The sequence below is a fragment of the Lepidochelys kempii genome, chromosome 1 (assembly GCF_965140285.1).
Source record: "Lepidochelys kempii isolate rLepKem1 chromosome 1, rLepKem1.hap1, whole genome shotgun sequence".
In the NCBI taxonomy this organism is placed as follows: domain Eukaryota; kingdom Metazoa; phylum Chordata; order Testudines; family Cheloniidae; genus Lepidochelys; species Lepidochelys kempii.
The window spans coordinates 25,163,721-25,190,124 of NC_136380.1; the positions used below are offsets into that span (position 1 = coordinate 25,163,721).

At 42.4% G+C, this 26,404-nt stretch overlaps 1 protein-coding gene across 1 annotated transcript in view; it reads left to right on the top strand.

Annotated features, from left to right (window-relative positions):
- TYR (tyrosinase) overlaps nucleotides 1–26,404 on the top strand; it is an 84,259-nt gene that overhangs the window by 24,096 nt on the left and 33,759 nt on the right. The window contains exon 3 of the mRNA XM_073317890.2: nucleotides 22,344–22,491. Coding sequence (XP_073173991.1) covers nucleotides 22,344–22,491 — 148 coding nt within the window. The remainder of the gene's footprint in view (nucleotides 1–22,343; nucleotides 22,492–26,404) is intronic.

The window sequence follows — 26,404 nt, forward strand, 5'->3', positions numbered from 1 at the left end:
TCACATTCCAGTCCCCGAAGTGAGGTTAAGAGGGATAACAAGTAAGCAAAGATGGTGTGCCCTGATTAATGTAATGTGCTGCAATGAGTCTTTGTCGATGATTCATATAAAAAAAGACATATAATTCAAGCCTAAATTTTATATTTACATTTCACTGGGGGTAAAAGCTAGAATGAGCCTGACCCAGAACAGCACTGTCATTAATTATATTGCATTTAAAAACAGCAGAGAAAGTCACACACATTTTGGGAATGAGAAGAAACGATTAATAATTAATTGCTTGTTATGCCAAAATATTATTCTCAAGTGCATGTCACTTTCTCCACTGAGCATGCTTTTGTCCAGAGTTCTTATATTTAGCTTTAATGTTAGTTTCCATGTTAATGTTGAAAATGTTAATTCTGGCACAAAAGACAGATAACTATCTAACATTAGCTGCCATGGTTATTTTGATTTTAACCCTACTAGCCTTGTTCTGGATTGGCTCATGAATATACATGAGACAAAATTAAGAATGACCTATGATAACGTAACATTGAGTCTACACTCATATGACCTTGACATTATGGGAATCAAGTGGCGGTTAGTGTGTTTTTCAGATCTTAAAAATCTCAAAAGTTACAGTGTTGAATTTCAAGATGTATGACCCCAAAATGAACAAATATTTGAAGAAAAAAGATTTTGGTGGTTCCACCTCTACTCGCAGTGATGAACATAAAACTAAGAAACTGAAAGTGGTGAACCGACACCTCTGTGAGAGCTATCTCCAATATGGATTTTAGTCTACAGGTAAACCATCTTGCCCTCTTCCACAATATTTCATGTGCAGGGAGAAATTCTCAAACTTTGCCGTGGTGCCAAGTAAGTTAAAATGACACCTTACAAGCAAACATTTATCCCTTGCCAAAAAGGACATAATTTTTTATGCATTTGGGGGATCAGAATGAAAATCAAGCACAATTGATGATCTACTGTGCAGCTGTTTCTGACAAAGCGCTGGAAGCGAGCTACGTGGTCAATGAGCTTGCAGAAAAGGCAAAAAAGCCACATATAATGGCCGAGACATTAATTTTACTAGCATGCAAAGAAATCATAAGAGTAATTGTTAGGTGCATATGCAACCAAGGAAATTGAAAAAGTTCCTCTTTCAGATAACACGATAAGTCACTGCATTGATGATATTGAGATGGTGCTCCAAGAAAAATTAAAATCAAGCAGAAAGTTTGCGTTGCAGCTTGATGAACTGACTTATCTGTGGCCATGCTCAATTTTTGGCTCATGTAAGGTACGTTGATGGAGACAGTATCAAATAAAAGGTTTTGTTTTGCAAAGAACTGTCAGGTCACATGACTGGAGAGGAAATATTCAGTGAGACAGTCTACTTTGAAGAAGGAGAACCACACTGGAAACATTGTATCAGTGTTTGGAGCAACCTCCATGACTGGCAAAGTGAAAGGCGTTTGTAAGCAAGGTTAGGGAACAAAACCCAGTGTTGGTGAGCCAGTGTTTCCTGCACTGTGAAACTCTCATCACCAAAACACTGCCAAAAGAACTGTTGTTAATGAACTTTATAAAATCATGCCTTTTCACCTTGCTGTGTAAGCAAACGGGAGTGAAGCACCCAAGTTTACTTTTTCACACTGAAATATGATGGCTTTCCCATGGAAAAGTTCTCTCATGCTTGTATGAGCTGAGAAAGGAGATGAAAATGTTCCTACCTGTGGAGAAATCAATGGCACATCAGCAATCAAATCTGTGTACATGTTGCAAAATGCTTGCCTATCTGATTGATATATTCTGCTGTCTCAATTAGCTGAACGGGAAAATGCAAGGTGAAAACAAGCATCTCTCTTCAGCACAGCATGGGTTTAGGTCTAAGTTAGCCCTCTGGTGTGAAAAAGTAGCAAAAGGAACAATAGAAATGTTCTCCTTGGCAAATGCAGCAGATCCTGCTGGCAGTAATTTGGTCAATGTCATTTCTGAGCATTTAGAAAGTCTGGAAGAAAAATTCAGTTCTTCTTTTCCTTCTATTAATATAGACTGGTTCCAAAATCCTTGGAGTTCCTCTGCAATGCAAAGCGCTAAGACTGTTACAATAATGGCTCAAGGTCAGTTTGCCGAATTAAGGATGGACCACACTTTGAAAATAAAGTTTGATGATATACCGTTAGACTCTTTCTGGTGGAAGGCGACTATCCTGTAATCTATGACCATGCTATCTCCATTCTGTTGCCCTTTTCAACAACATACCTGTGCGAGTTAAATATTTCAAGCCTGACTTACATCAGGAACAAAGAGAACATGTGTGGTCGATGGAGCAAGAGCTCAGAGAGGCACTGTCAACATTTCCTCCCAGGGTTAAAGACTCTGCACATCAAGACAAGCTCAGATGTCTCATTAAAAAGTTTTTTGTTATTCATTTTTCATATAATTTGTGGTCATTCATCACAGAGTACAGCACTGCTCTGTTCATTGAATTCAGAGTTCCATTCCATGTCGGACAGTGCGAGGCTTGGATCTCTGACTTGGAGTTTGGCATTTGATGTTGTTCACTTCCAAAGTCATACAAAAGAAGAAGTGCCTCAAAGATGAAAAGGTAATGCCATAAGTCTTGATTATAATAATATCCTTAGTTGATGTTTCTTGATTGGTACAACTTTTGTATTATTTGTTGTTCATCATATATTAAAAATTTATTTTTATTTGGAGTCTTGTTGGTGTGAATGTGAGAGTCGACTGAAAATACTTAGAATCATAGAATATTAGGGTTGGAAGAGACCTCAGAAGGTCATCTAGTCCAATCCCCTGTTCAAAGCAGGACCAACACCAATTCAAGCATACTTGTCACAGTCTGTACAATAAAAGTGATCAGCATAATGTTACCATCATTAACTTTATTGTACAGACTGTGAATGGCAAGGGTGGTAAGCCGAGGCGATAAGGAGGCGAGATCATCTTCACACAATATGGTGGTGTGCCTCAAAATAATTAAAGGTATCAAGGTGTGCCGCAGCAGAGGAAAGAGGGAACTGTGTTAGAGGGAAGTGGACCGGTGCTAGTGGGGAGAAGTGGTTGGAAGCAGTCTAGTGGCAGCTTCACTAGACAGATCACTGGGAAGTTCTAATCAAGCCTTACTACTTAGAGTTCAGCCTATTTCTCCTTCTTATGAATTCACAAGATAGCACATGGGACCAGAGTGAGGTAGAAGAGAGGACAGAAAAAAAGAGCACTGTGGTGAAGGAGTAAAGGAGTCCTAGTAGAGATGGAGCAACTAAAAGTCCCCAAGGAGTTGAAACTCTCGGGTAATGCAGCAGACTCCTGGAAGAGATTCAGGCTGGCTTTGGTGGGAAAGAAGACCAGCAGAAAATATCAATCTTCGTAAACCCTTGAGGTCATAGGCGATGTGTGGGGGGCATGTGGAGTTTAAAGTTCAAAGCAGAACTGCCTGTTACTGATGGCATGTTGTTTAGAGGAGATAGAACAGTAGTGTCTAAGATGTTACAAGCTGACATGCTCACAAGAGTACATTAAGGACACCTGGGCATGGAGAAATGAAAAACACAGAGCCAGAGAGATACTGCGCTGGCCACAAATGAAGATAAAGAAAACTGTTAAAATGTGTGAAAGGTCAAAAATATCAACCTAAACAGGTAACATAGTCTATGCTGATAAACAATGAACAGTTAAGGGCATGGTCTAAAGTTGGTATGGATTTCTTTGCATATGCAGGTAAAGACTATATTTTGATTTTGGATTATTATTCTCATTATCCCAAAGTTGTTTTCTTTAAAAAAAAAAAATCACATCAAAACATAGAACCATAGAACTGGAAAGGACCTTGAGAGGTCATCTAGTCCAGTCCCCTGCACTCAAGGCAGGACGAAATATTATCTAGACCATCCCTGACAGGTGTTTGTCCAACCTGCTCTTAAAAGTCCCCAATGATGGAGATTCCACCACCTCCCAAGGCAATTTATTCCAGTGCTTAACCACCCTGACAGTTAGGAAGTTTTTCCTAATGTCCAACTGAAACCACCCTTGCTGCAATTTAAGCCCATTGCTTCTTGTCCTATCCTCAGAGGTTAAGAGGAACAATTTTTCTCCCTCCTCCTTGTAACAACCTTTCATGTACTTGAAAATTGTTATGTCCCCTCTCAGTCTTCCTCTTCTCCAGACTAAACAAACCCAGTTTTTTTTCAATCTTCCCTCATAGGTCATGTTTTCTAGACCTTTAATCATTTGTGTTGCTCTTCTCTAGACTCTCTCTCTAATTTGTCCACATCTTTTCTGAAATGTGGTGCCCAGAACTGGACACAATACTCCAGTTGAGGCCTAATCAATGTGGAGTAGAGTGGAAGAATTACTTCTCGTATCTTCCTTACAATACTCCTGCTAAAACATCTCAGAATGGTGTTTTGGTTTTTTGCAACAGCATTATAATGTTGACTCATATTTAGCTTGTGATCCACTATGACCCCCAGATCCCTTTCCAAAGTACTCCTTCCTAGGCAGTCATTTCCCATTTTGTATGTGTGCAACTAAGTGTTCCTTCCTAAGTGGAGTACTTTGCATTTGTCCTTATTGGATTTCATCCTATTTACTTCAGACCATTTCTCCAGTTTGTCCAGATCATTTAGAATTTTAATCATATCTTCCAAAGCACTTGCAACCCCTCCCAGCTTTATATCGTCCGCAAACTTTAGGTGTACTCTCTATGCCACTATCTAAATCATTGATGAAGATACTGAACAGAACCGGACCCAGAACTGATCCCTGCAGGACTCTATTTTATGCCCTTCCATCATGGCTATGAACAACTGATAACTACTCTCTGGGAATGATTTTCCAACCAGTTGCGCATCCACCTTATAGTAGCTCCACCTATGGGCATGGCTACACTTGCAGATGTAGAGCTCTGAGAGTTAAACCAGCCCTCGGAGAACGCAGTAGGGAAAGTGCTGCAGCGTGTTGTTGTAGTAGCCAGACAAGGTACTAACAAACTTCAACAGGACTTTATTTTTTAAAGTGGAAACCTCTTTTCCAAGCTGCTGCTGCACCCTCAGTAGCTCTCCCTCAGCCTCTTCAACTCCTCCCCCTCCTTCCTGTTTCCTGTCCTTTCAGACTCCCAACAGCCAGTGCTCCCAGTTCTAATAATTACAAGCAACATCTAAACACCACATTCCCTCCTCTCTTAAGAAACTCTCCCAGTTACAACAAACGCTGTTCTAACCACAGGAACAAATAGGAAACAAGGCACTATACTGTTGACAGAAATATTACACTGAAAACACTATAGATAGTCTCTAGTCCAGACAGGTGGTCGTCTGGGTCTGACAGGCCATTTCTCAAGCTCCGGTTCCAGTGCAATCTCTTGTTGTGTTGATACTACGGTGAAGTCATCCATGCAGACTGGGTGTTGGCATAATCTCCTCTTTGTGCATAGGCAGGTGCAAGATAAGAAGCATTCCATAGCCGCCCATCAGAAAGTCGATAAGTGTAAGGTCCCTTCTTCTCTATGATTTTAAGAGGAGCTGTGAATTTATGTTCCCATTTGCGTAAAATTCCAGGTTTTTGTATTCTAACGAAGGAACCACACTGAAACTTTGGTTCCTTAGCACCCCGCCACTTGTCTGTGAAAGCCTTATACTTTGCCTGGTTCTGTTAAACTGTTTTTCTCACATCATCCTCTGTTGTTGCATCAGGTCTTGCCTTTAACAATCCAACAATGTTCAATTTAGTATTCATCTGTTTCCCATGCATTAACTCTGCAGGTGATCTTCGTGTTGTGGCATGTCGTGTAGCCCAATATGCTTGCAAGAAATCAGTAGTGAAGGGTATCCACAATCGCCCTTCCAGTTAAGCTGTTTGCAGATTCTTTTAAACTTCTGTTAAACCGTTCAATTTACCCATTGGCTTGAAGGTAATATAGGGATGACCTTCTGTGTAAAGTGTTTCTCTCTGCTCAAAAAGTTTCAAACTCCAGGGAAGTAAATTGACTACCATTATCTGAAGCCAGTTCTTTGGTGTTACCTTCCCTGCTAAAAACTGAAGAAAGGAACTTAATTACTGTAGCAGAAGAGATTTGCAATGTAAACGCTACCTCAGGCCATTTCCTGAAATAGTCTATTAAGGTGATGGCATAACGACAGTCAATTGGAGCAGTATCAAAGGGTCCTACAATGTCAATTACCACTTTTTCCCATGCAGATTCAGGAAGAGGAACAGGCTGTGATGGAGGGGTACATGTCACTGCTGTCTTATCATGCATTTGGCAAGTGACACAGGATTTTATGAGTGCGTCAGTTTGAGAGTCCATCCCTGGCCACCAGTACAGATCCCATGGTCGTCGTTTGGTTGTGACAATTCCTTGATGAGTATCATGTGCCAGCTGTAGGAGTTTTGACTGTAATTCTTCAGGCACAAGTAGCCTGTGTATTCCTTGTAGCACACAGCCATCGAGCAAAGAAAGTTCATCCCAAACTCTAAAATAAGGCAGCAAAACTGGGTCAAGGTTTTTAGGGTTACTGGGCCATCTCTTTGTCAGAAATTCCCGTAGTTTTTGTTGAATTGGACACACTGAAGAAGCAGCTTGAAATTGTTCTCTTGTAACTGCAGTAAGAGTGCTTGTAATAAGTGCAACTACTACATCCTCATCCTCCGGTGGACCATATGGTGAAAGCAAAAGCAGGCAAGAAAGGCAATCAGCGACCACATTTTGGTTTCCAGGCTTATATTCCAGTTCATAACTGAAAGAAAGTATCTTGCAGACCATCGAGCAATACGATATCCTGCTCTTCCCAGTCCTTTCGTGGTGAGCAACGTTGTCAAAGGGCTGTGGTCTGTGCGCAACTTGAACGCGTGGCCCCACAGGTAAGTTCTCCATTTTTCAGTAGCCCAGACACAAGCAAGTGCTTCTTTTTCGACTGTAGAATATTTTCTCTCTTAGTGTCCTTGAAGCAAATGCAACAGTCCTTTCTGTGTTGTCCTCATGAAGTTGTGTGAGGACAGCCCCAAGTCCATAATCAGAAGCGTCAGTAGTTACAATTGTGAGCAATGCAGGACTGAATAGTGCAAGTACTGGACTATGTACAATCAAGTCTTTCACCATTTCGAAGCTAGCTTGTACATCCGTTGTCCACACTAAGGTTGAACTTCTCCGTAGTAATTCTCATAACAATTCAATGACAAAAGCATAACTGGGACTGAATTTTGCATAGCAGGAGATAAGACCCAAGAAGGAACGTAAGGTTTGCAAATCTGTTGGAGGAGGAGCACTTGAAATTGCCAGGATATGAGCCGGATCAGGTTTCAGTCCAGCCTGTGAAATTGTATGCCCCAGAAAGGAGAGTTCAGTTTGTCTAAATTTGCATTTGGACCTACTGAGCTTGGGGCCTGCTTTGCTGATGCAGTTTAGTAGACTGCAGGTTATTGTCAGGCTCCTCCAAAGTATTTCCAAACACGATAATATCATTAAAATAGCACTGAACTCCATGTCGATTCTTCAAAATCAATGACATCATTTTTTGGAAGTCACTTGGGACTGACGCGAGACCATATGGAACACGTTTAAAACAGAATAGTCCCTCATGTGTAACAAATGCTGTGAGGTCTCTGCTATCTTCATGCAACATAACCTGGTGGTATGTACTCTGCAAATCAAGAGTAGAAAACATCTTTGCTCCACAGAGTTCTGCAAATACTTCTTCTCTGTGAGGAAGAGGATGGCTGTCAATCAAAATAGCTTTATTTGGCTCCCTTAAGTCCACACAAAGGCAAAGGCAAATGCCTCCACACTTCTTCTGCATCACTACTATAGGAGTTAATCTCTTCAATAATGCCCTTTTGAACAAGTTTTCTAAGTTCCTCTGAAGCAGCTTCCCTGACTGAAAATGGTAAGCGCCGTAACTTCTGTCATACAGGCATCACATTATTCCACATTTTAACTTTATGCAGAAACCATAAGCACAGCCAAGTTTCTCCTCAACCTGGTGTTTTGTTCCAGCTGAAACTGGTGTGTGTACCACAAGAGTGCTTTGCTGAGGAAAATTGATTTGTCCATTAACTACCCTGAGATTTAAAGCAGCCAATAAATCTCTGCCAAGGATAGGAGTGCCTTTGTGGACAATGTAGAACTCTGCAGTTACACAGCAATCAACAAAAGTAACTATTGCTGGCAGGCAGCCACGGAATATGGGTTTTCAAATAGCACACCAAGTGAAGTTTGGGTTCAGTAAGAGGCACATCTTTAAAGTAATGCAAATAGATGGAATCAGGTAGTATAGATACTGCTGAGCCAGTGTCCAACATTAGCTGAATAGAGTGTGATTTGCCTGAGGGTATGGTGGAAACATTTACCGTGCACTTTATTTGTTCTGGAATATGTGCAGTAGTGATTTTGTCCATGCTCAGCACAGTAACATCTGGTATTGTAACTGCATGCACCTGTTGATTGAACTGGCTGCTGCGACATACTTTAGCAAAATGCCCGATCTTTTTGCAATGATTGCACTGAGCTACTTTTGCCGGACATCCTGTGTAGCTTGCAAGGTGTTGTGGGGATACACAGTGAAAACATGCTTTTACTGTATTTTGAATTTGCTGATTTGGTGGGTTTTCCATTAGTTTTCCTCTTGTAATTTTTGTCTTCAGTGGATAGTGAACTTTTCTGCAAAGGATTCACAGCCTGGACTGTGCCTCCTGTATCCATGTCATTATTTTGGCTTCAGCTGTAGCTGACTCAATCTGGGTAGCAATGGTTATTGCTTTTTCTAGTGTAAGTTGTGGTTCTAGAAGTAAACATTCTCTTACACGAAGCATGGTTGTTTTCTCAATGAACTGGTCTCTAATCATCTCATCTGTCATATTCCCAAAGTCACAAATTACAATCAGACTCCTCAGGGAAGCAATATACTGCATTATAATCTCCCCTGGTTTCTGCTCACGCTGGCAAAATCTGTAGCGATTAGCTACTACATTAGCTACTACTTTTGGTACAAAAAAGTTCTTTAATGCAGAACTTTAGTGCAGTCTCATATTTATCGTCTGCAAGGGGAAAAGTGTAAAATATACGCTGCCCTTCTGCTCCAAGGCAGTGGATTAGCAGAGCATGCTTTCTTACTTCAGAAATCTCTGTAGCACTGATTGCAAGCAGATAAGTCTCAGACATATGGATCCAGGCAGTAAAAGCAATTGGAGGCTCATCTGGGCTTTGTAGAAAGAGTGCAGGTGGGTTCATAGGCAGAAGATCCATCCTCATTGACAAAATGTTGTAGGCAAGGTACTAGCAAACTTCAACAGGACTTTATTTTTTGAAGTGGAAACCTCTTTTCCAAGCTGCTGCTGTACCCTCAGTAGCTTTCCCTCAGCCTCTTCAACTCCTTCCCCCTCATTCCTGTTTCCTGTCCTTTCAGACTCCCAGCAGCCAGTGCTCCCAATTCTAATAATTACAAGCAACATCTAAACACCACACGTGTCCACACTGTCAGATTCAAGCACACTGGCGTGGCCACATTAGCAGCTCTTGCAACAGCCACAGAGAGCAGAGCATTGTGGTAGCTATCCCAGCATGCAAGTGGCTGCAACTTGCTTTCCCAAATGGGGGGGTGGTGTGGAGTGTGACAGGGAGTGTGTTGTGTGTATGTGGGGGGAGAGGGAGTGGGTTATGGGGGGGCTGAGAGCATGTCAAAATGCTGTGTTGTAAGTTCAGACAGACCCTGCTCTCCCCGCCTCTCATGCAACATTCCACACTAATGGTTGCTTTGTCCCAGAGCAGATAAGCATCCCAGCAGTCAGAAACGGAACTTTGAAAGGGCATATCTGCATTCCTGCAGCCGATTCCAAACAATGACAAGAGTGGCCACTTGACTTAAGGGGATTATGGGACATTTCTGGATGCCGATCAGAGCACAGTAATGCAACACCTCATTCACACTGACGCTGGGGCGTTTCAGCCGAGGCGCATCAAGCATTATGCTTTTCGTGGAGGAGCATTCATAGATTCATAGATATTTAGGTCAGAAGGGACCATTATGATCATCTAGTCTGACCTCCTGCACAACGCAGGCCACTGAATTTCACCCACCACTCCTACAAAAAAACCTCACACCTATATCTGTGCTATTGAAGTCCTCAAATCATAGTTTAAAGACTTTGAGGAGCAGAGAATCCTCCAGCAAGTGACCCGTGCCCCATGCTCCAGAGGAAGGCGAAAAACCTCCAGGGCCTCTTCCAATCTGCCCTGGAGGAAAATTCCTTCCCGACCCCAAATATGGCGATCAGCTAAACCCTGAGCATATGGGCAAGATTCATCAGCCAGATACTACAGAAAATTCTTTCCTGGGTAACTCGGATCTCACCCCATCTAATAGCCTATCACAGGCCATTGGACCTATTTACCATGAATATTTAATTACCAAAACCATGTTATCCCATCATACCATCTCCTCCATAAACTTATCAAGTTTAATCTTAAAGCCAGATAGATCTTTTGCCCCCACTGCTTCCCTTGGAAGGCTATTCCAAAACTTCACTTCTCTGATGCTTAAAAACCTTCGTCTAATTTCTAGTCTAAAATTTCCTAGTGGCCAGTTTATATCCATTTGTTCTTGTGTCCACATTGGTACTGACCTTAAATAATTCCTCTCCAGTATTTATCCCTCTGATATATTTATAGAGAGCAATCATATCTCCCCTAAACCTTCTTTTAGTTAGGTTAAACAAGCCAAGTTCCTTGAGTCTCCTTTCATAAGACAAGTTTTCCATTCCTCGGATCATCCTAGTAGCCCTTCTCTGTACTTGTTCCAGTTTGAATTCATCCTTCTTAAACATGGGAGACCAGAACTGCACACAGTGTTCCAGGTGAGGTCTCACCAGTGACTTGTATAACAGTACTAAAACCTCCTTATCCCTACTGGAAATACCTCTCCTGATGCATCCCAAGACCACATTAGCTTTTTTCACAGCCATATCACATTGGCAGCTCATAGTCATCCTATGATCAACCAATAGTCCAAGGTCCTTTTCCTCCTCCGTTACTTCTAATTGATGCGTCCCTAGCTTATAACTAAAATTCTTTAATTAAAATAACTAAAATTGTTATTAATCCCTAAATGCATGACCTTACACGTCTCACTATTAAATTTCATCCTATTACTATTACTCCAGTTTACAATGTCATCCAGATCCTCCTGTAGGGTATCCCTGTCCTTTTCTAAATTGGCAATATCTCCCAGCTTTGTATCATCCGCAAACTTTATTAGCACACTCCCACTTTTTGTGCCAAGGTCAGTAATAAAAAGATTAAATAAGACTGGTCCCAAAACCTATCCTTGAGGAACTCCACTGGTAACCTCCCTCCAGCCTGACAGGTCACCTTTCAGTAGGACCCGTTGTAGTCTCCCCTTTAACCAATTCCTTATCCACCTTATTCCTTATTCAATTTTCCTATTGATCCCCATCTTATCCAATTTAACTAATAATTCCCCATGTGGCACGGTATCAATTGCCTTACTAAAATCTAGGTAAATTAGATCCACTGCGTTTCCTTTGTCTAAAAAATCTGTTACTTTCTCAAAGAAGGAGATCAGGTTGGTTTGGCACGATCTACCTTTTGTAAAACCATGTTGTATTTTGTCCCACTTACCATTGACTTCAATGTCCTTAACTACCTTCTCCTTCAAATTTTTTTCCAAGACCTTGCATACTACAGATGTCATACTAACAGGCCTGTAGCTACCCAGATTACTTTTTTTCCCTTTCTTAAAAATAGAAACTATGTTAGCAATTCTCCAATCATATGGTACAACCCCTGAGTTTATAGATTCATTAAAAATTCTTGCTAATGGGCTTTCAATTTCTTGTGCCAATTCCTTTATATTCTTGGATGAAGATTATCTGGGCCCCCTGATTTAGTCCCATTAAGCTGTTTGAGTTTCGCTTCTACCTCAAATATGGTAATGTCTACCTCCATATCCTCATTCCCATTTGTCATGCTACCATTATCCCTAAGATCCTCTTTAGTCTTATTAAAGACTGAGGCAAAGTATTTGTTTAGATATTGGGCCATGCCTAGATTATCCTTGACCTCCACTCCATCCTCAGTGTTTAGCAGTCCCACTTCTTCTTTCTTTGTTTTCTTCTTATTTATATGACTATAGCACCTTTTACTATTGGTTTTAATTCCCTTTGCAAGGTTCAACTCTACTTGACTTTTAGCCTGTCTCACTTTATCCCTACATGTTCTGACCTCAATAAGGTAGCTTTCCTTGCTGATCCCTCCCTTCTTCCACTCCCTAAATGCTTTCTGCTTTTTCTTAATCACCTCTCTGAGATGCTTGCTCATCCAGATTGGTCTACAACTCCTGCCTATGAATTGTTTCCCCTTTCTTGGGATGCAGGCTTCCGATAGCTTCTGCATCTTTGATTTAAAATAATCCCAGGCCTCCTCTACCTTTAGAGCCATAAATTCTTCAGTCCAATCCACTCCCCTAACTAATTTCCTTAATTTTTGAAAGTCAGCCCTTTTGAAATCAAAAACCCTAGCTGCAGATTTATTTTTATTAATCCTTCCGTTCAGTTTGAACTGAATTAGCTCATGATCACTTGAGCCAAGATTATCCCCTACAACCATTTCTTCTATGAGGTTCTCACTACTCACCAAAACCAAATCTAAAATGGCATCCCCTCTACTCGGTTCAGCAACTACTTGCTGAAGGAATCCATGAGCTATTGCATCTTGGAAAATCTGAGCCCTATTATTATTACTAGCACTCGTCCTCCAGTCTATATCTGGGAAGTTAAAGTCTCCCATGATCACACAGTTTCCATTAGTATTTACTTTATTAAAGACATTAAAAAGGGCTCTATCCATATCCAAATTAGATCCTGGCGGTCTATAGCACACCCCAAGCACTATCCCAGGGGAGGCTCTAATAGTTTTCTTCCCCAATTTAACTTTTGCCCAGACAGACTCAGTCATATCCATTTCATCGCTTCTTATTTCTTTACATTCTATCTCATCATTGATATACAGTGCTACTCCACCACCTTTACCTTTATTTCGGTCTTTCCTAAACAGCACATACCCTTCAATACCTGTAGCCCAGTCATGACGACTATTCCACCATGTTTCTGTTCTCCCTAGAATATCTGGTTTCACTTCCTGCACCAGTAGCTCTAGTTCCTCCATTTTGTTACCGAGGCTCCTCACATTGATGTACAAACATCTTAATTTTTGCTGTTTGGCCTCACTCACATTCTGTACCCTATTACGCACGGTCATTTTACTACCAGTATAACCTATTAGACTGGTATCTACACTGCCCTTCCTCCTACCCACGGCTGTATCCACTCTTACTTCATTTTCTTTCCTCTCAATGCTAAATTCTGGTGTGGAGATTACCTGGACATCTCCCAACCATCTCCCCCAAATTCCTAGTTTAAAGCTCTCTTAATCAGTTGTGCCAGCCTCCATCCTAGAAGTCTATTTCCTTCCCTACTCAGATGAAATCCATCCCAAGAGAACTGTCCTCTATCCATGAATGCCTCCCAATGGCCATACATCCCAAAGCCCTCCTTACAGCACCACTGCCTAAGCCATCTATTGATAGTCATAATCTTGTCACACCTTTGTTGCCCTTCTCTAGGAACATGCAGAATCCCACTAAAGATCACCTGAGCCTCAATTTCCTTAAGCATCTTTCCCAGCCTAAAATAGTCTCCCTTAATACTTTCCAGAGAGAATCTAGCCGTATCATTTGTTCCCACATGAAGGATAATTAGGGGATTCTTTCCTGCTCCCTTTGGAATCCTTTTCAACCTCAGGTCTACATCCCGTATCTTAGCACCTGGAAGACAGCACACCCTCCTATTCTCTGGATCAGCTCTGGTTACAGGCCTATCTATTCTTCTCAGTAAAGAGTCCCCAGTCACATAGACCTGCCTTTTCCTAGTGACAGTGCTATTCTCCAGTCTATCCCCTGTTCCCTCTGGCTGCAAGTTCTTTCCATTCCTATTCTCCCTTGTAATCCTCTTTAACCCATCCTGTATCCTCCTGGGGCTCATATTTGGTGTAATCTCCATTAACTCTTCCCCTTTTCCTATAGGACTAGCCGCTCTTCTCTTCTTCCTTGCCCTGTCACCTTCAGTGACTACCTGCTGAGCCCCTTCTTCATTTTCCAACTCTGCAAACCTGTTCTTAAGCTCTATTTCTCCTTCACTAGCCCGTCTTTTCCTTTTCCTGGTTCTTTTAGTCACATGCTTCCACTGACCACTTTCCTCACCCAGTCTCCCCTCAGAATTCCCCAGTCCTGCTTCCATCTGCAAGTCTGAGCTTTTCCCTTCAGATACCTCATGCCTTTGCTCCATAATCTGCTCAAACCCCTTCCTAAACTCTACCAGACTTTCCACCTGCATCTCCAAACCTCGGATCTTTTCCTCCATCAGCTCTATCAGACGGCACTTCATACAGACAAAACTCTTACCAGGTGCCCCCTCCAGGATCATGTACATACCATAGCTTCCACATCCAGTCATCTTCATTGTGTCTTCTGCTACATGGGTCACTCCCACTGCTGCCTCTGTATCTGTCATTGCCTTCCCACCTAAATCCTGTTAATCTGGGAAACACAAACCACACCAAAACACCACCACCCACAGCAAGAAACAAGCACTACAAGACAAACTCCCCTTTCAAACTCCCACTCAAACTCCTCTGTTTGCTAGCTCCTGTGCCGCTTTAGCTGCCTGTGCCGCTGCCTGACTAGCTGCTACCTTTTAGGACCCCTAGTCAAAGAAGCCCCGCCCCCTAATCAGGGCTCAGCTTCTCTCCCAGCGCAAAGCCCCTACAAGCCTCTACACATACAAATACTACCAATACAAAACCAAACACAAATATCGTCTCCTCCAACAGAACTCCCACTCAAACTCCAGGAAGAAAAGGAGTACTTGTGGCACCTTAGAGACTAACCAATTTATCTGAGCATGAGCTTTCGTGAGCTACAGCTCACTTCATGCATCCAATGAAGTGAGCTGTAGCTCACGAAAGCTCATGCTCAAATAAATTGGTTAGTCTCTAAGGTGCCACAAGTACTCCTTTACTTTTTGCGAACACAGACTAACACAGCTGTTACTCTGAAATCAAACTTGAGGAGCGCTCCAGCTGCACAGTCCAGGCCCTCTAAGTGCCTTGCCAGTGTGGATGGGTCATGAGTTAGTGAGCCTGGGGCTGCTTTAATGCACTCTGACGAGCAAGTGTAGCCATGCCCTAAGTTGTATTTCCCGAGTTTGTTTATGAGAAAGTCATGCGAGACAGTATCAAAAGCCTTACTGAAGTCAGGGTATACCACATCTACTGCTTCCCCCCATCCACAAGGGTTGCTATCCTATCAAAGAAAGTTATCAGGTTCATTTGACATGATTTGTTCTTGACAAATCCATGCTGACTGTTACTTATCACCTTATTATCTTCTAGGTGTTTGCAAATTGATTGCTTAATTATTTGCTCCATTATCTTTCTGGGTACAGAAGTTTAGCTGACTGGTCTATAATTCCCCAGGTTGTTCTTATTTCCCTTTTTATAGATGGGCATTATATTTGCCCTTTTCCAGTCTTCTGGAATGTCTCCCATTTTCCATGACTTTTCAAAGATAATTGCTAATGGCTCAGATATCTCCTCAGTCAGCTCCTTGAGTATTCTAGGATGCATTTAATCAGGCCCTGGTGATTTGAAGACATCTAATTTGTCTAAGAAATTTTGACTTGTTCTTTTCCTATTTTAGACTCTGATCCTACCTCATTTTCATTGGCATTCACTATTTTACATGTCCAATTGCCACCAACCTTCTTGGTGAAAACCGAAACAAAGTCATTAAGCACCTCTGCCATTTCCACATTTTCTGTTATTGTCTTTCCCCGCTCATTGAGTAATGGGTCGACTCCGTCCTTGGTCTTCCTCTTGCTTCTAATGTATTTGTAGAATGTTTTCTTGTTTTCTTTTATGTCCCTACCTAGTTTGATCTCGTTTTTTGCCTTGGCTTTTCTAATTTTGTCCCAACATACTTGTGTTATTTGTTTATATCCATCCTTTGTAATTTGACCTAGTTTGACCACTGCATTACAAGATACCTGCTGTTACCCTCATAGCTTTACATGAGCTCTTGAGCCCAGATAGTTAGGACCTGGTTCTGATCTTATTTACACAGGTTTTGTACCAAAATAACTCCACATAGGGTCAGATTCTGATTTCAGTTAGTGTAAATCCAGAATAACTCCATTTACTTCAATAGAGTTACTCCAGTTTTACATGAGTGCAACTGGAATTCAGGATCAAACCGATTGACTTCAGTAGAATGACTCCTAAGTTACACCAGTGTGAGATAAGTATTAGATTAATCATATGCTAAAATAAAGTTTATAGTGTGATTTTGTGATTAAACTGGGAACTCTCGGAATTAGGGTTCTAGTCCCACCTCTGTTGATGGGTGACCTAGAGTAAGTCCCAGTGCCTCAGTTTACCCTTTTGCAAAATGGGGGTAATGACAGTGACCTCCTTTGTAAAACACGTTGAGATCTACTGATGAAAAGTTCTGTGTGAGAGCTAGATGATATTATTGTTACATGTAGCTACCAAAAACATCAGCTGCACTGTTGAATTTAGCCCTGAAATATCTCCTATAAAAAGATTGCTAAGGGCTAGCGCTTTAGCTGATGTAAACAGGTATAGTGCCAACATCTTCCATAATCAGCTGAAGATCCGATCCTCAGAATCATGTTATTTAACTTAAGCCTGATCTAAACTTAAAACTTAGGTCTACATAACTATGGCACTCAGAGGTGTGAAAAATCCACCCCCATGAGTGCTGTAGTTATGCCAGCCTAGCCCCCATTGTAGACACAGCTAGACTAAGAGAAGAATGCTTCTGTTGACCTAGCTACTGGTTGCTTGGCTCCTATAGCTGATGGAAAACTCTTGCTGTTGCGGCAATCTGCATCTACTCAATGGGGTTACAATGGCATAGCTACAGTATTGAAGCTATGCTACTTTAGTGCCCATAGCAGAGACACGGCCTTATTTTACCCTTCTCATGTATATAAAATAGACACATCAGTCTGCGTGTGTGCTTCTCTGCAACATGGAATTCTTCTTACAGCCACATTCATCCCCAGATGTATTGGAGTCAATGCGACCCAGGCATGCACCTTAGAGAGTGAAATGTCACCTTCAAAGTGATTGGTGTCCTTAGCACTTGACTTGGAAATAGTGCAAAGTGACTTTTACTTAAGTGCATTTATAAAATCCAACAACCCTGAAAATAGTTAAATATCTTTATGTGGTTAAGTGATAGAGTGTGAGAAATGTTAAATAATACACCAAAAGAATGCAGGAGGTGGTATGATGTATGGGACATTTGCCGCATCACTGCAGTAATTAATGTTGATAATACTATCGAGGCCCCGAATACTCTCTGAAATCTACCATATACACTTAATGCTGTCAATTCAGCAGCAAATGAGGAGTAATGAAGGAAGACACTACTTGACTTGCACTATGTTTATACAGCTGTGGCCCTGACTGATTGTATATGGAGTTCCATGATCTCTGCTGGTAGACTGTTAGTATAATGAAATAGCATCTATTAAAAGACAGACACTTGAATGTTTTATGAAGACTGCATGTATATAATTATAATGGAAAGTATTGGGCAACTATAGGTGACGCTATCAGCTCAATCTATAATAAAGTTTGGGCCACAGGTCCAACTGGTGTACGTTGGCATAGCTCCATTGAGGTCAGTTCAATTCCATTGAACCACTGGTTTCTTGATTTACAGTGCTACGAGCAAGAACAGAACCAGGTACGTGGTCTTTAAGAATTTTATTCTGCTACAATTTAAATCACTGGCAAAGCTCCTATTGAGCTCAATAACTTAAGATCCAGCCATAACTACTGGTTCTAGCACATCACGTTCCAATGGGGCTTCCCTCCAAGAACTTCTGAGGTTTATCATAGTGGTGGATTACAGATTCACTCCCTCTCTTCCTCGTGGAAGTACAATTTTCCCTAAAATGCTACAAAATTATTTTAGTATTGTAGATTCCTCTGAATTGGCTCAGCTTGGTTCATCACCCATTGCCTTGAGTAAATGGCTGCTCTGAGACCCTTTCAAACAAGTCTAAAAAGAATTCAAGTGAAATCATAATAAAGGCCGTACTGTGTAAAAACACACAGGTAAAAGTGATACTCACTGCATTTAATTATTATTTCTTCTATCTGTAATATTTATATGAAATCTTCCACATTAAGAGCCCACAGCTTAGAATTAAACATGACCTAAGCCGTTAGTTCTAATACTGTCCCGGTTAATCAGTGGGTGGTATGAATGATAATGTCCACATTAGGCAAAACTGGCTCTCGGGGAGATTTCCCTATGAAGAGGCTGCCCTGATTCAGTGCATCTTAGAATACAGAAGTATTCTTTATAGCCCTTTTCATATGATAACTCAAGTGCTAACACCATTTTTAGGGCTGAAACTTGTCAAAGCATCTAGTTTCCTGGCCAGAGTACTCTAGAAGCAATATAAATAGTACTCTACCCATCTCCCTTCAGCCCTCCCCCCCATAATGAGCTGTAGTATGATACAAGTGAAGGGCCTGAAGTCTTATCCATTTTAAGAAGCCTGACAAGTAGATTTTTTCCAGCTGATTTTCATAGAACCATTTCATAGAAGTGAGAGCTGAAAGAAACTTACCATGTTATTGAGTACCTAGATTTATAGTTTTTAAAACTAAAAGGAACTATTAGGATCATCTAGTGTGGCCTCCTGAAAAAAAATGCCATAAAATTTCACCAGTAATTCCAGAAAACCCAATAACTTCTGGCTGAACTAGAATATACCTCTTTGTCCTTGCCAGATTGCCCCACACAACACGTTTTCTAGTGTTTTGTCCAATCCAGTTTTAAATTTTCTAAGTGATGTGGCTCCCATCACTTCCCTTCAGAGACTATTGTACAGCTTAATATTTACGATCAGGAAGCTTTTCCTGATCTAAATTTCCCCTATATTAATTTCATCTGATTACTAATTAATTCCCCATATACCACCTTAGGTAATTCCACTCCTCCCCTGCTGTGTCCAGACCTTTCAGATATGTGCCCCTTTTTCATCTTATTCCAGCTATACTTATGTAGAACTTAATTTTTTCCTCAGAAGCCAATTCCTCCAGTCTCTTGATCATCATTCTTCTTCTCTGATTTCCCTTGGATTTGTTAACATCATTGTGAGACTTCAACAACTGGAAATGAGCTCAAAATTTTAGACTTATGGAGAGGGACAATTACTACTATTAGAAGCACTGCACTTGCACCTAGAAGCCTCAGATGAGATTAAGGCCCCATTATACCAAGCACCGCACATTCACATAGTAAAAAACAGTCCTTGACCCCAAAAAGATCTTACAATCTAAACAGACAGACAAAGACATATGAGGTGAAGTGGCCATACTAAAAGATCAATCCCAAAGCTGGGAGTAGAACCCAGGTCTCCAAAATCCCCATTTAGGGCCCTGTACACTAGATTAGTGTGTTTCTCAACCTTTTTGATTCCAGGATCCAGCTTGCTGCCTTCCTAACCTGTGTCAGAGAGTTCTCAGGGACCGACAGCAGTCCATGGACCAGTCGTTGAGAAACACCGCACTAGACCACTCTGCTTCCCCCATTACTTTACTGCTTTGTGATATAATAAAATACTCTCCCAGGTTACTCACGATATTATAATTTATGCTGTTCTCAAAGCATGCAAGGATCTTTCCAGACAAAGAGACAAGGTTTCTGCCTTACTACATTTACTGCCTTACTACATTTACAACCTTAATCAACAATGTAAAATGTATGGACAGGAGAGGAGATGTGACAAAGTGATGGAGCACTGAACTTTAGCGCTGAAGGCATCTTGTTAGTTCCACTATTTTTGTTAAGTTTTCATTTTAAAAAGATTTTCTGTCTTTTCTGATATACTTCAGTGTCAGGGAGGCCTAGCATGTGTGTGTGTTCTGGTAGAGTGTTTTAAGGAGTGATTCAGAAGAGAGAGTAGAAGCATAGTAAGCTAGGTTAAAGAAATACCACATTTAACACCAACTTCAGTAATACCCCACTACAGCATCAGTGGGTAGGTAGGGTTGCAAGGCATCCAGTTTTTGACCGGAATGCCTGGTCGAAAATGGACCCTGGCAGCTCCAGTCAGCACTGCTGACTGGGCTGTTAAAAGTCTGGTTGGCGGCACAGTGGGGCTAAAGTAGCCTCCCTGCCTGCCCTGGCTCTGCACAGCTCCCCAGAAGTGGCCGGTGTGTCTGGCCTCTAGGCACAGGGGCAATCAGGGAAGTTCCGCATGCTGCCCCCACCCACAGCGCCAGTTCCGCAGCTCCCATTGACCAGAAACCGTGGCCAATGGGAGCTGCGGGGGAGGCACATGAGGACATGGGCAGCACACACTGCACAGAGCTGCCTGGCCTAGGGGCCAGACATGGCATCTGCTTCTGGGAGCAGCATGAAGCCATGGCAGGCAGGGAGCCTGCCTTAGCCCTGCTGCACCACCTGAGGTAATCACCACCTGTATCCCGAACCTCTTGCCCCAGGTAGGAACCTGCCCTGCACCCTAACTCCCTCCCAGACCCTGTATCTCCATCCACTTCCCAATCCCCTGCCCCAGCCCTTAGCCCCCTCCTGCAAGGCAAACCTCTCATCCCTGGCTCCACCGCAGAGCCCACACACACCCTCAGCCGGAGCCTGCACCCCCTCCCGCTCCCTGAACCCTTCATTTTTGGTCCCACCCTAAAGCCTGCACTCCCAGCTGGACCCTTCACCCCCTCCTGCACCCTAACACCCTGCCCCAGCCCAGTGAAAGTGAGTGAGGGTGGGGGAGAGCTAGGGACCGGGGGGGGGGCTGAACTGGGTGGGGTGCAGAGAAGGAGTGGGGCAGTGGGCAGGGAAAGGGTATTTGGGTTTGTGCAATTAGAAAGTCCCCCAACCCTATGGGTAGGACAGGACCCAGGAGGGCCTATAGAGATTATCCTAACCCTGACACCATAGGGTATGTCTACACGGCAGTTAAAAAGCTGTGACTGGCGTCTGCCAGCTCACTTGGGCTCGCAGGGCTTGAGCTAAGGGGCTCTTTAAATGCCTGAGCTTGGGCTGGAGGCTGGGCTCTAGGACCCAGCAAGGTGGGAAGGTCCCAGAGCTGCAGCCTGAGCCCAAGCCAGCCACAATCAAACAGCTTGAGCCCCACAAGCCCAAGTCAGCTGGTATGGGCCAGTCATGGGATTTTAATTGCAGCGTAGATATAACCATGGAGACTCCGAGAAAGAGACAATACAGTGCCGTATTGACACTCTGAGGGATCTCCTGCTGGCTAGGGAACACCTGTGCTAGCAGGAAGCTAGGTGAGAGCTCAGAGTTTAAGGCCAGAAGGGACCACTGGGGCTACCAGGGCCAGAACCAGTATGGGGACACATGGCCCCTAGAGTAGGGGCCAGGTGTCACATATTCTCCAGTGTCTGTTGGGTTTGGGGATGGGCCCTGTAGCCTTTAAAAGTCCAGTCCTCAGGGCAACCCTCAAAGAGACTTCTTTCCCCAGAGCCCTGTCCTGTAGGTTTGATTATGGAAGGGGATGACCTAGCTGACTATTTGTTCCAACCTTTTACTACTCCTACTTTTTGCAGTGCAGTGATTCGTAAAGGCCCCAGTCAGGGAAAAGTGCTCAGCACTGTACACACATAATAAAAACTATGACCCCTGCTCCAAAGAGCTTGCAGTCTAAGTATATCACAAAACACAACAGGTTGTTTTGGCTTACGGACTAGTAATTGCCAGGGTCAATCTCCTTTCATTTACTTTTCTCAGACTTGTACAGCTTCACCAATTATCTGTGATTTGTCAGAGACACAGTAAGTCAGTAAAATAATTCCCTTAGTAGGTTTGGGCCCAAACACATTTCCTATTCATATGAATAAAGTTCACATGCATAAATATTTTCAAGATTGGGGTTTTAGAATGCTTTAACAGCCAGAAATATTGGACAAAGAATTAAAAATATAAATCAATTAAGTAGTTCGTGTAGTGGCATGTTGCTTTAGTTTTATAGCAGTAGTTTTAATTTAGTTTCTTCTAATGTCATCTCTGATGTGCCTTCCAAGTATACTAGTGCTCTTTCTTTAAACATTTATCTTAGTATTATACTAAAGAGCTGAACATAAATGAAATCTAATTAGTAGGTACTTTGAGCTTCTATTTTATTGAAATAATAATTATGCACATCTTCATATCAGTGTATGATTTCCTCTTCACATATAGGCTTTGCCAATCCACAGACTGGAATAGCGAACATGTCTCAAAGCAGTTTACATAATGCACTTCACATCTATATGAATGGCTCCATGTCCCAGGTACAAGGATCTGCTAATGATCCCATCTTTATCCTTCACCATGCCTTCGTTGACAGGTGAGTTTGACTCTTCCTCGTAAAACTGATCTGTTTTGTGTATTTAAAATGCGCTTTTTTAACGTTAGTATCAAAATTTGGATAATTTAGATGCTATTAAACTTACAATATTTTCAAACATACTGTACATAACTGAGCTCTTCATTCATTTAATCTAATTGACAGCAATTGTGTTGTAATTTTCATACTTGCTTGAATGTTCACTGTATTAAAAGAGTGTTGAAAGACAAATGTATTAATAATAATTCAGTGATTTTGTGGTGATAGAAACTTATTCTGTGTCAAGAAGGCTGAGTCAAAAATGTGATTTACTTTAATATTGCTATGATCAGATGGAGCCCTTCCTCTCAATTACAAATATTACTTTTGTTTGAATCGATCATTCATAAGAAAAAAAATCATATCAATTGTTCATAAATAAAAATGTCAAAGTCCAACTTTTCAGTGAGACACACAACTGTGAACGCCTTCAGCTGGAACAGAAAGGAGCTGTAGTTATGCAGGCAAAAAGAAAATCAAACCGAAGGAAGTCATGTTCGTTAGAAACAGGAAAAGAACCTCAGTTCTGAAAACAATGGACAAAATTGCTAAGAGAAGGATTATTTTCCTTCTTTGACAGGGTTACTGGCCTAGTGGATGAGGGCAGCTGTCGACATAATGTATCTTGATTTTAGTAAGGCTTTTGACAAAGTACCACTTGACGCTCTCATAAGCAAACTAGGGAAATATGGTCTAGATGAAATCAATGTAAGGTGGGTGCACAACTGGTTGAAAGACTGTTCTCAAAGAGTAGTTATCAATGGTTTGCTGTCACACTGGGGGAATGTATCTAGTGGGGTTGTGCAGCAGTCAGTCCTCAGTCTGGTACTATTCAATATTTTCATTAGTGACTTGGATGATGGAGTGAAGAATATGCTCATAAAATTTGCCGGGGAAGACACAAAGCTGAGGGGAGGGGTGGTAAGCACTTTGGAGGACAGGATTAGAATTCAAAATGTCCTTGATAGATTGAAGAATTGGTCTGAAATCAACTGGATGAAATTCAATAAAAACAAATGCAAAGTGCTACACTTAGGAAAGAAAAATCAAATGCACAAACACAATATAACTGGCTAGATGGAACTACTGCAGAAAAAGATCTGAGGGTTACAACGGATCAGAGACTATATAAGAGCCAACATGTGATGTGTTGAGTCTTAGGCCCAGGCCTGCGAGTTCCCAGGCAGCCATCACATGCTGGCTGCCACCTGAAGTCTGCTGAAACCCCAAGGGCCAAGGAGCTAGTACGACTACAACCTCAGCCAAGGCACCACGCACAAAAGTGCTGATTGGAGGATTGCCCAGCTCCACCGATTGGTCCGACCATGCTAATTAAGCCAGAACGAGGCACAGGAAGTTGACTGAGCAACTAAGTGATTTCCCGCAGCAGCAGCAGACCCTGCTCATGTCTGCATTCGGCACCCAATCCTGCTCCGCTCCTGCTTTCTCTCCTAGTTCCCACCATGGTCCTGCTCCGTGCCTGATCCTTGCCTCCCTTCCAGTTCCAGACCTTATGCCTTGCTTCCTGGCTCTAATCCTCAGCTCTGACTTCTGACTTGATCCTTAGCTCTGGTAGTCAGCAGTCGACTCTGTTACTGTGTCTCAACTCAGTTCCCTGACCTGGATGCCTGCTCTGCCCACTGCACCCGACTCCTGCTCTCACCAGTAGGCCAGACCGCCTGTGTCCTAGTCCCTAATATGCAGTTCCAAAAAAGGCTAATATCATTCTGGGTTGCACTAAACAGGAGCATTGTATTTAAGATGCAGGAGGTAATTGTTCTGCTCTACTCAGCACTCAGATGGAGTACTGTGTACAGTTTTGGGCACCACACTTTAAGAAGGATGTTGACAAATTGGAGAGAGTCCAGAGGACAGCAACAAACATGATAACAGGTTTAGAAATCATGGCCTATGAGGAAAGGTTAAAAAACTGCACAAGTTTAGTCTTGAGGAAAAAAAACTGAGCAGGGACCTAATAGTTCTCAAATATGTTAAAGGACTGTGGACAGTGCTCAGTGGTTCTCCATGTCCACTGAAGTAGGACAAGAAGTAATCTGCTTACTTCACAGGAGGAAGATTTAGGTTAGATATTAGGAAAAACTTTCTAACTAGTTAAGGTCTGCAATAGGCTTTCAAGGGAGGACACTGTTATGGAAGGGTTTTAAGAACAGGTTAGACAAACACTAGTCAGGGATGGTCTTACTTGAAACTGCCTCAGTGCAAGGTAAAGTACTTGATGTCCTCTCAAGGTCCCCTCCTGCCCTACACTTCTAGGATTTCTGTGACTTTCCAAGATGTGAAGCTGAAATTAAAAATGTAAAATATTTTGTTTGCCAAAATATATATGTGGCTACAAATATTTATATTATAGTATTGCTATTCATTTGCAAAGACCAGAAAGTAAGCAAGAAAGAAACGTGGCCAGTTAATCAAAATACAACTGCAAAATCGTAAATATTAGATGAGCAACGCTTTTAAAATAGGTTGAAATTTACCAGGTTCTTATCAGATATGTGGATACCCACATGGTTCTGAATAGCAGCAATGGAAAATGGCAAGGTTCTGGTCAGATCTCCTTCTGCTGTACTTGTAGAAGCTCAGAGCAGCAGCAGAGACACTGGAATAGTCTGTCTGCAGACTTGGGAAGGCAGCAAAGGGCTTCTCTGTTGGTGTAAATTAAAATAGCTTCATGGACATCATTGGAACCAGGCTAGATTTACACCAGCTGAAGATCTGGCCCTAGAAATATAATTTTCTTCTTGTAAAAGGAAAGCTCAGATTTTGCAAAAATTGATGTCACTCCCTCAGAGAAAAATTCCTGTTCATGAGAGTGAGTGGATTTTTCAAGCTCTACCCTCTTCCACACATCACTCTGCTCAGTAAATCAATCAGCTAGTTTGGTTGGAAGAGGTGAAACTATAAAGCTGGGAATCATCTGTGTACTAAAGACACTTGTGACAAAGTCAGGCCAGAGGGCTGCAAGAGGGTGTGGGAAGGCAGATATGTTGGCCTTTAACATTCTAGGGCTCTCTTCCCTATAAGCTGAGAAGGGGTTACCTCAGGTCATTTAGGAACACCTGGATCCAGTTAAGAGCTGCCTGAGACCTTTTAAAACCAGGAGGGAGATAGAGACACAGTCTGCTACCAGGCTTGTGGCAGAAGGAAAGTAAAGCTTCTCCAGGAGGGGAGGCTATGCTCCTCCCCATAGGAGAAGCAGACAAGCCTGAATGCTTGCTAGGGGAAGGACTGATACCCGGGGGCAGACTACAGAGCGACACCCAGACCCAGCGAGGAGGCAGGGGAAGGTATCACCCTTTGTTTTTGTGTTTATGGGACTATTCCCCTTTTGTTTGGTGGAGGATCACCCCATAGGCCTACCCTGAGGCCTACCCAGGAAATACGGCCAAAGGAGCACAGAAGGGGTGAGGACGAACGCTGCCCAGAGTGGGCTAGAGCTGATTTACCCCAGGCCCACCATTTCCAGAGGGGGAAGTGCTTGGTCCGGTGAGATGAAGGAGATGCCTTGCCACACACTGCAACCCATGTTTCCTCACTGACCATCTTAACTGCCCCAGGACCCGTTGAACAGGATGGTTGACATGAGACCACAACCCTCCGAGCAGAAGACCAGTGCCCAGTCTTTCAATAATTTATTATATGCCTAGAGCCACAGAGTCCTCCCAGGTAGAATTCACTCCATGCAGCGGGACCAGCACAAGATCTATGCCTCACTTCAGTTCCACCGGGACCAAGGCTTACATGTTGCATAGGCCTCCATGCTGAATTTCACCCCTAGTTATTGGGAGCCTCTGGAAGCACTTTCAAAAACTGTAATCATTATCAATTTTCTAAGATAAACTTTGCAAAGAAAACA